Here is a 10,829-nt window from a genome sequence, read left to right on the forward strand (position 1 = left end):
TTTTGTTATCTGCTAGAACGATCAGGAGAGCCGCTGCTCGATGAGACTCATCTGCTTGCCTGAAAAATTATTTTAATCGAGCAAGATATTTCAGATTCTTATCGCCTCTCTGCGGCTTCTTCCGCGGATAACTGGCGCGTCCCTTACGTATTAGAGGGCGAATAAAGGGAAAGAAATGGCCGTCCAAAAGGCGCGGGAGGAGGACGGATCTCGGGACCGAGTGTATCGATGATCCTCGCGTAATCTTGGTGTTGTTTTCGCGCGTGGTCAGTCGCACACGAAATCGTCCGACGTCTAAGTATAGCCGTTGCCGTATTGGTCTTCCGAGTGTGCCGCAGCGGCGGCTGCGAGCGCCCGAAGATTCCTCCTCAGTACCGCGGACCCACTGACCACCACACCGTCCGTGTGTGAGAATCTCCGCGCGATCCAAGGAATCTGATCGCAGGAGCCGGGCTCCTGTGCGCGGTCTGCGTCTGCGAGCAGCCACGCGGCACCCCTGGCGGCAACCACCGAGGGGTCCTCGACGAAATACCACGACCGGGTAGCGATCTCAGGGTGGTCCCTCCTCGTTCAAGGTGCGCGGCCCGACGGCGATACGCAGTTTCTGCGTTCTCCGTTCTGCGTTCTTCGTTCTCCAAGTGTCGCGGTACCCGCGATACGTCAATCGCGCGTCGCCGTCGGCCCAACGTGCGAACGCGGTGGCCACGCGCTCTGCGGGGGTGACACACACGTTTGCATGTAAAATCCAGTCACACGTCCAAAAATACGCGTGTTCATGCCAAATCTTCCCCCCCGGTGTCGAATTACGGTGTCGGCAAATTCGTGCGTTGCGACGCGAGAACCGCCGTTGAAACGCATCGATTTCGTTGTCAGCCCAGAAACCGCGCTGTGACCTCTCATTTCCCTTAATCTCGCAATCGTTCTAATTACGAGTCGCGCTTCGTGAAGCTGAGAGATGCGAAAATATCGATGACAGTGTATGGTGCGAGAGACACTACTCGAGTTCGATATTAAATTTATCAGGAGAGGGTTGTAAGTAGATAAACGTATGCTCCGATCCGAGGTCGCACAGGACAGATTGCGAAAGAATAATGAAGGGACTCTCGAAATCTCGGTGAAGAGAGGCTAAGATGTGAACCAATTAACGTTTTTAATTAAGGGAACTTGTTTTCTATTCAGAATTTACGCATTCACTTTGTCTGTATACCAAATGTTGATGAAACCGAACGTTCCGATCATTCGTACCGTCGCACAGTGGTCAGTTTGACCGATCTGAGCGGTGATAATTATTAAAGTATCCAAATCGACCTTTATTTATAGAAATACGTATATACGTTTATTTAACGTTGGAATTAAATAATATTTACACAGAAATAAAAAATAAAACTCAATTTTATTACAGATTTTTACGCGTACTTATAAACAACAGGCAAAAAAAATTTTTTGTTATATACATAAAGAGTAACAATTCTAGAATATATAAAAATTAAATGATACATATTTAGAATTATTAAACATATATTTTGTCAACTTGGAATAACAATATAAAATAATTAACACAGCAATTTTACCAATTGGACTGATGTCCGAAGAAGCTCAGGAAGCACGGAATAAGGACGTTAAAAGATACAGAGAGTTTCATTCAAGAAAATTTTCTAGAAAAGAGACTATAGAAGATATGTTTCACATGTTTCTTATTTCGTCAGATCCCATAATAACAAGTTTAAGAAGCAAAGACATCAAAAGAAGTGCTACATTACCCAAGGAAGTGCTAGCTAGCTCTGCTGAAAGCTGCATCATTCGACGACTATTATTAATAATCTAAATTACGACACTGACAGTGATTAGAACTTTCTCACTATTTTATATTGTTATTCCAAGTTGACAAAATATATGTTTAATAATTCTAAATATGTATCATTTAATTTTTATATATTCTAGAATTGTTACTCTTTATGTATATAACAAAAAAATTTTTTTGCCTGTTGTTTATAAGTACGCGTTAAAAGCTGTAATAAAATTGAGTTTTATTTTTTATTTCTGTGTAAATATTATTTAATTCCAACGTTAAATAAACGTATATACGTATTTCTATAAATAAAGGTCGATTTGGATACTTTAATAATTATCACCGCTCAGATCGGTCAAACTGACCACTGTGCGTCGCTTCGTTTCTTGCAGGAGTTGAGTCAGACTCTGGGTGACGACAAGAGTATATCGGAACATCTGAAGCTCCCGATACAACGCATAAACGACTACCAGCTCCTGTTAAAGGTACGTAAAACAACGTTTCACTTTCGTTTCGTTGCGATCACAGGAATCTGTCTCATGATCTCAAGCCAACACTCGCGAAACAACAGAGGCTCCTCATTAACTTGCGAACTTTGGACAGGATCTTCGAAGAGATTAGATTCGAAACGAGATTTTTTTAAAGTGAGTGCAAGAATGTTGCACACTCGCCACTGTTTTCTTAGCTGACGAAATCGGCGCGTAACGAAACAATACGAGACAACTGAGTGCATAGACATACAGCGCGACCTATATTTCCACTCGAATTTTATTGCGCCAGACGGAAATAGCGCGGCGCTAAAGCGCTTTCCACTTTGCCTTGAAATCGTGTCCCCTCGACATAATTATCGCAGCCATTCATTCGAAGTGTACGTCGCAGATCGAGACGCGAATCGTCCGCGTTGTTTTAAATCGTTCAAAAAAAAATTAATGCGCACCTGTCAGGAATGTGAAATTAATTATACACGCATTTCTATTTGCACTTAATGTTTGCCGTGTAACTAGTACAGAGGATTCTAAATCCAACAATTTGTACGTCGAGATTGTTCAAGTATTTAGACAGTGTTCGTCGCGACATTCTAAGCCAAGTAGATTATTAGCAAGTGGGCCAGCTGCCCGGGAGAATGTACGTGAAGGCGGCAACTTTTACATTGAAGTATGAGCAAGAACGAACCGCAGTTAATAGCTTTTGGCCTATACATTGTTTGTTGATAGCACCGCCGCCGCTCTAACGACTATGTGTTTTAAAATAAGCGTAGTAAACATTTGGAAGAGAGTCTGAAATAATACCGCAGTTAATTATTACTTCGGCATCAACAAGTTTCTTAAATTTAGAACGTTAAATTTAGAGGTAAATATAATCGCACTACCCCCGTTAAATTCTTTCCGTTCCCGCGATTAAAAATTCTTTCGTCCTCTCGTATAAAACGTAATTAGACACCGCCGGAAATGTTCGTGTTAAAAAGGCATCGCGCCGGATTTGTCGAAGAATGTGTCTTTCGATAAATCTGGGTCCTCTATATAAAAACGACGCTATAGAACGCTTCGCGTTTGTGTCTGTACGAAATGTGTGGGCGTCGTACGGATTTAGCAAGCTAAAAGCGCGCATTCGTCTATACAGCAGATTATCCATCGAGTCACGATTTAGCTCTATGGAAAAACTCTATGCTAACACGAAACAGGTGCAAGCGTGGAAAGTTGCGACGGTAATAATCGTATCGAAGTGTACGAGTTAAATCGGTCCAAGGATGAGAGTCGCGACGTTGCGTGAATTCGTGGGATCGTAGACGGACTGATATAAGTCTCATCTCGGTTTACTCCGCGACAGAGTTGTTGAATTTGTGACGGGGACGATTGCATTTATACAGGAAGAAATTAATTAGCGCATTTGCGCGCGCGTGTTGCCTTTGCAGGAGCTGGTGAAGTATTCGACCCGATTAGGCGAAAACTGCGACGACTTGCAGAAGGCGCTAGAGTTGATGCTAGGAATCCCCCATAGGGCGACCGACAATAAATTCATAAGCAATATCGAGGGATACAAGGGAAACATTCACAAACTTGGTAGATTACTCACGCACGTAGGTATATGTGTGTTAGAAGCTAATAAGGGAATTGGAAAATGCGGAAGGATGAAAAATCGAGACAAATCCCTTCCTACGAACTTGATCTTTTCTTGTGATAATTAGACAGAAACGAGTAGGATTTTAACAATCGTAAAACATTAAATTCCTGATTAGATAAAAATTTTATGCTTTCAGGAATGGTACACGGTTATTGATAAGGAAGGAAAGAGCAAAGAAAGATACTTGTTTCTGTTCAAAGCACGAATTCTCATTTGCAAAGTCAGACGGATATCGGAGGATAGATCAGTTTTCATCTTAAAAGACATTATTCGAGTAAGAGATGATTGCGACATTTGCAATGGCGCGCGTAAGACAAGATAATAAATTCGATCGCTTCGTTTCAGTTGCCGGAAGTGGAAGTGAAGGACCATCCCGACGACGTACGATCTTTCGAACTGCACAATCCGGCTGTATCCAATTACCCAATTACTTTAGTGGCTCACAAGGATCCCGTGAAAGCCTGCTGGCTTAAGGAAATTCGTCAGTACGCGAGCGATTTGGTCGCTCTCGCCGAGCACGCAGCGGACGATCTTCAAGTAACCGAAGAAGTACCGGAAGGCAAGGAAGAGCCCAAGAGCGACGAGAAGCCGGCGCCGGTGAAGGTCGAACCGCCGCAGCCCGCGAACCCTTTGCCCAAAGTCCAGGGTAACCCGAAGGAAGAAGCGAAGGCGGGCGCAGATATTAAGGATTACACGAAAGTTGCGGAGAAGAGGAAGGATTCCGTGGGCGCAACAGACACGTCGGAGGTAAAGAAGACTAGGGTCGAAGAAGCGCAAGCAGACATGTCCCGAAGATATTCTGCGAGTCGATACAGCGCCTCTGCGAAAGTCGTGGAAGGTGAGAGAGTGTGTTAATGGAATCGTCAAGTACTCATGTCGGTAGAAATCGTTTATCTTAATTCGGTGTCGCATGCGGAAGCTCGTTAAAGCTGGCGATGTAAATCGATGTTGCGCCGAAAATGTGTAGCTGCAACGCTTATTATACATTCGTTTACTTGTCAAATTCAAGAATGTCGGCCAAAAAAAAGAGGACCCGTGTCTCGCGCTGTGTTGAAACACAGTGGTAAATCTCGCGCCATCTCGCATGGTGCTCGCAGAGAAAGAGAATAATTTCGAGCTTTTTAATCCGAGTCCTGCGAACGTACTATATGTCAAGCAGTAAGGTAGTCCCCGACTAATATCCCTGTAGAGTATTCATCGATATCGAGCAGTCGTCATGGCGTGTCCTCCTTCACGGAATCGGCGGCGTCCGCCGTCGAGACGAGAATGTCTTCCTCGTCGCAAGGAATGGGTCGGATGTCAGAAACCACGACTTCCTACGAGACTGCGATCGCCGGTGGTATGGCAACGGATTCGCACGTCGAAAGCAGAACTGCCAGAATCGCTCTTGACACCGACGTCGGCAAACCGGCGTTTATCAAGACGATAGAGGGATGCAGTGTGGAACGTAAGTGTGCGACATTAAAGCCCCGAATCACATTATTGTTGTAATATTGTTAATTACAGGGTAGAGCGGGCTGCTTCGCTCGGTTAAAGAAAAATTTGGATAACAAAAGTTTCCAAGACGAAAAACCGAGAAGCCCTCCCTTGTCTGGAAAATTGAAAAACCCCTCCCCGTCTTGAAACTTTTTCACCCAGATCTTTCTTTAACCGCGCGAAATATAGTCTCGCTTTTATTATCGTTAACTTGTAATCCGGGACGTGCGAAAGTAGCGTTTAAATGATCGGCTAATACACCTCTCTCTTCGATTATCACAAGGCATAAGATACATTTTTATTGTTTTAGCGATGCGACCAAAAAAGGCATTGATACACGCCATAGGTAAAGTGACACGTACTTTGCTTTAGTTTATCAGCACTTTCTCTACATTTCTTCCATGTATCTTTTCGTGTTCTTCTTATAGCCAATAGAGCAAACCGCTTTTAGGCGTAATATTACGTGGCTGGTTAAACATGCTTCACCGCTAAACCATAGATGTTCGCTATACACAATATCTACACTAAACACTTACATTTCACACGTTATTCTGATACCGACATCACCTCTACACTTACAGACAGTCGACATATCTCCACACTGTATTGCTTCTTCAATCGTACAGCGACATCAAGGCATTTGTTTAGAAATATATATCTATGTATATGTATGTTATATTCGCCAGGTTTCTTATAGCAAATTGAGTTCTTTGTCAGATGTCAAATGGCAATGTTTTTCGTCTCTTAAAGTTTGTTACCCGATGCACATTCATATATTCATAAATCACGATGTCAAGAGCAGTGTCGTGTGTCGATCACACTTGATGTACATGTAACAGTCAGATCGTATGTTGTCGTACTTTTAATAACTACGTTAAACCCCATTTCGGAATCATTGTTGTACCCCTCCCTATTTCGACGCAGAAGGGAATCGCATTAAAGTATAACGACGCTATTTATTTCGAATATTTTAGATACAGGACAGTCGTATCGGAATTGACGGACTCGCTTCTCACCATTCTCATTCCCCTCGGAATCACGGCGCATCGTTGCTTCGCGCTAATTCGAATTGCTTTTTTGTAGCCGGGGAAGTTGCCACTTTCGAGTGCACTATGTTAACCAGCGACTCGACCACCAGAATACAATGGTTGAAGGATAATAAGCCGATGGAGGACAAGCTGGCCGATCGCGTCACCACCACGCTGGCCGACAACACGTGCAAGCTTGAAATTCAGAACGTTCACGAGTCGGATTCCGGCATATACATCGCGCGTGCCCTGAATACAAACGGTGAAGCGACGTGCACCGCCCAATTGGTGGTTCAAAAATGTAAGTTGTACGATATTATGATGTTAATTCCAAACACGGCGAATAATTTGGGTTTCTTAACTGATGTAAAACATCGTAGTGAGCCCGGAGGAGAAGAAGGCAAGAGCAGAAGCGAACGGCCCTATCTTTTTGGTGCGTCTGAAGGACACCGAGCTCCTCGAGAACACCTATCTACGTTTCATGATTAAAGTCAAGGGAGATCCTAATCCGGAAATAAAATTGTAAGCTTCAAACTTTCTTTAATACGAGACTACTCTATTTGTAAAATTTATAGAGGAGAGTCCTCTATTATGAGATAGGCCCCTAATATGAGACAGCGGGGTTTCTACTAAATTAATAAGCATTGTCCGTTGGTTCCACCATGAATTTATTGCCCTTGGAGTGAAATCTGTTTAGTGGAAAATTTATTGTTAGATCGTGTAATCGTTGCGAAAAAGGATTTGCGATTCAACTTGGACGTTGAAAACTTACTATCTTACTAGGCTTGGGAAGTGACTCGTTACCTTGTAACAAAGTTACGGTTACAGTTATTTTTTTTCATAACTCTAACTTAACTTTTTCCTCTGTATTTTAAAAATAAAGATTAAAATTTATTTTTAAATGAAACAGAACAGGGAACTCTTTTAACTTAAATAGCAAAATTTTTTAAGACATGCACATTAGAAAGAATCCGAAAAAATTGGGACATCTATTTCAAATGTGTGTTGTCTGAGAAAAAGTGATACATAAAAAATTGTTCTCAGCTTCAAGGACAGCACCTTGATCGACGCAAAGCACGAACGCGTGAAAATTATCCGGGACAACGCCGAAAAGGGATTTTACGAGTTGGTTATCGCTGACGTTCAGAAACAGGACGCTGGAAAGTATTCCTGCACGGCTATGAATCGCTACGGCGAGGCTACGTGCGAGGCGATCGTGACGGTGACAGACGAGAAGCCACTCTTCCAGGGTCTTCCCGAAGGTCTTCTCGAGCTTGGAACCGAGCCACGATTTATTTGGAAGCGCGACGGACAGACGTTCGATCCTGAGGAGAGATTTAAGGTTCTCTTCAAGGATAACGAGGACACACTGGCACTGGTGTTCCAGCATGTGAAGCCTGAGGACGCCGGTCTTTATACGTGCGTGGCACAGACCAGCACAGGTAAACATTAACGTTACGTGATAATTAATAATATTAACTCAATATTGCCACCACGAATATATTATATTAACATTACCTTATGAAAATTCTCGAATACGTAGGTAACATTAGCTGCAGCGCGGAACTGACGGTGCAGGGTGCGGTGAATCAATTGTTGAAGGACCCAGAAAAGCCGAAACTCCAGACAGAATCGAAGCAGACCGAGGTGAGCGCCGGTGGCTCCGCGATGTTAGATCTGCAGGTGAAGGGTTATCCCAAGCCGGACATCAAGTGGACCAAGGATGGGCAGGAGATCATAGCCGGTGGTAGAATCAAGTATCTCTGGGAAGACGAGGAGTCCTTGTCATTGGTGATTAAACAGGTCACCGCTAAAGACGCTGGCGTTTACACCATCAAGGCGAAAAATGATCTCGGCGAGGATAGCACGCAGATCGAGCTGATCGTCAAGTCCGCGCCGAAGGTCACGAAGAAGCAGTCAGATATGATAATCCTCATCGAGGAGACCGGCACGATGACGGTGCAAGTGGAGGCCACCCCGGCGCCGGAAGTGACCTGGTACAAGGACGGTCAACTGATCGAAGAGAGCGAACGTATCAAGATCGTCAAGGAGGGTAGCGACACATACAAGCTTGTGATCAAAAACGCCAAATTGACCGACGCCGGTTCGTATTCGATTGTCGCGCGAAATGACGTCAATCAGACGACTGAGATCTGGAAAGTCGGCATCAGATGCCCGCCGAAGATCAAGAAGGGCTTGGGCGAGCCACGAGTAATCAACGAGGGCGATACGTTGAACCTATTGATCGAGGTGGAGTCGGACGGGGAACCTACAGTCAACTGGTACAAGGACGGGCAGCTTTTGACCGCGAGCGACCGCACGAAGATGACGAAAAACGGAAATAATTATATACTCACGGTTGGCGGTGCAAAGGTGGAAGATGCGGCGGTTTACAAGGCCGAGGTGATAAACAAGCATGGGACCATCTCAGACGAGACGAGAGTCAGGGTATGTACTTTGCTCCTGTCATCTGTATATATTTTGAAATCTTTTATAAATATAAAATTGATTTGAAATTTAACAGTAAATTCTGCAATTATTTATTTAATTGCGTGATTCTTCACGATATTATCGCTAGGTGCGCGGTATACCGAGGTTCAAGACGAAACTGTGCGACATCAGCGCGAACGAGGGCGAGTTGAACGTTGAATTCATAGTTGAGGTCGAGGGCTTCCCGAAACCGAGCGTGCATTGGTTCCTGGGCGACGTTGAAATCACGGAGAAGCGCACGGAGTACACTCGCGTAGAAGAAGGCGACAATTACAAACTTATCATCAAGGAGGTGAAGACCGAGTTGAAGGGCACTTATACCTGCAAGGTGCAGAACGAGTATGGCGAGAACTCGAGCAGTTCCAACCTGACGGTGAATACTCGGCCGAAGCTTTTGAAGAAATTGGCGGACCAGAGACTGAAGGAGGGCGAGACGCTGAAGCTGACGTTCGAGGTGTCCGGCACGCCGGATCCGGAGGTCAAGTGGTACAAGGACGGTGAGGAGGTGTCAGCAGATGCCAGAATCAAGATCACCAGGGATAGCAAGCGCAACGAGAGCTACGATTTAACGGTGACGTTGCTGAAGGGCAGTGACGGTGGCTTGTACGAGGTGCGGGCGGAGAACGAGCTGGGCTTCGTCTCCAGCAAGAGCAAAGTTATCGTGATGAGTAAGTTTCCGCGCCTCTTCATCTTCTTCCCTAGCTCTGGAACTCGACTCCGTTCAACGCGAGTTTGTATCTGGCTACAAAATTGTCGTATCGCGAAGTGTCAAGTTTGGTATAAAAAGAATAACGAAATAATATATTAGCGCAACACGATGGCAAAACGATCGGTATATCACAATTTGCAGAGCGGCAATATTTCTTTTAGAACCGAGAAATCACGTTTGATATTACAAGCGAGTTCTAGAGCTAAACACGAGGATAATTTTGGTAGAGTTAAGAAAATCTTACGACAGTCTGATACCGTGATACATGTCGGAACGATGATCAGCAATAAACAGCATATATTTCTAATTTTTGAGAAATCGCAGCGGTTAAAGTCGTCGTGTTTCGACAACGTTCAGTAAGTACTAAATGTATTATAAAGCCGTACGTTTCCTCTTCACTTATACGTTCTCCCAAAGTGATATCTTGGGCATTTTTTACACGGCCTTTAACGACAAGGCCTTTAATCGACGGCCTCTAATAGATGTTTTTTTTCCATAGTTTCTGTAGTTGTGTAAAAGATCTGTGTGTAGAAAGAATTCTCCTGATTTCCTTAAACGAAAGGGAGGAACACCATTTTCGACGCGTCACATTATTGACGTTGACGCAAAATGCGTTCTCTGTTTTTCTTCCTTCTGTATTCGATTCATTTGTAGATTATTACAAGATCAGTTTTGCGTTGCTATCCGAGATTCTTCAAATTTTCTTAATTCTTTTGAATCTCTAAATGTCATAACATGTTGACACATCGCGTCTTAAAACACGTCACCGCAAAGACTCGAAAGAATGTACTTCCGTAGCTGAGACGGAAGATGAGAAGGTCGAAAAGATAAAGCCTCCGAAAGAGAAAGCCGAGGAGGTGAAAATGGAAGAGACGCAGACGAAGAATTTGGTGGAGGAACAATTGTCGCAGGAAGAGACTCTGCATGCAGAAGAATCGGGAACGGAAGGTAATCACGCGCGCTAACTTGACTAGCTAAATTAGAGTGCGTAGGAGTGAGAAGCGCAGAGTTTTGACTTTGCTGCATCCGCAACGACAAGGCTTTGACAATTACGGCATTCGTGACGTCACAGGCTTCGATAAGGGTTTCATTACACGCTAGGATAAACTCTTTTATACCCAGTGTTTGCTGTTATCTAAATAAAATTACATAGATGATTATCTAGATAAAATTTTAGCGTCATCTTATCTTTATATAGATAATAAAAATAAGTATT

General features: G+C 43.9%; 1 protein-coding gene across 5 annotated transcripts in view; it reads left to right on the forward strand.

Moving 5' to 3' along the window:
- LOC105567695 (muscle M-line assembly protein unc-89) overlaps positions 1–10,829 on the forward strand; it is a 39,918-nt gene that overhangs the window by 14,742 nt on the left and 14,347 nt on the right. For 3 of the 5 annotated variants that reach the window (XM_012022761.1, XM_012022762.1, XM_012022764.1), the window contains exons 8-19: positions 2,182–2,274; positions 3,702–3,866; positions 4,047–4,184; positions 4,256–4,748; positions 5,100–5,357; positions 5,697–5,732; positions 6,470–6,715; positions 6,795–6,936; positions 7,459–7,856; positions 7,958–8,862; positions 8,993–9,572; positions 10,412–10,561. In XM_012022761.1, coding sequence (XP_011878151.1) covers positions 2,182–2,274; positions 3,702–3,866; positions 4,047–4,184; positions 4,256–4,748; positions 5,100–5,357; positions 5,697–5,732; positions 6,470–6,715; positions 6,795–6,936; positions 7,459–7,856; positions 7,958–8,862; positions 8,993–9,572; positions 10,412–10,561 — 3,604 coding nt within the window. The remainder of the gene's footprint in view (positions 1–2,181; positions 2,275–3,701; positions 3,867–4,046; positions 4,185–4,255; positions 4,749–5,099; positions 5,358–5,696; positions 5,733–6,469; positions 6,716–6,794; positions 6,937–7,458; positions 7,857–7,957; positions 8,863–8,992; positions 9,573–10,411; positions 10,562–10,829) is intronic. The other 2 variants (XM_012022763.1, XM_012022765.1) reach the window with 2 other exon arrangements.

This window comes from Vollenhovia emeryi, unplaced genomic scaffold (assembly GCF_000949405.1).
Source record: "Vollenhovia emeryi isolate VEMERY1.0 unplaced genomic scaffold, V.emery_V1.0 DF939135.1, whole genome shotgun sequence".
NCBI lineage: Eukaryota > Metazoa > Arthropoda > Insecta > Hymenoptera > Formicidae > Vollenhovia > Vollenhovia emeryi.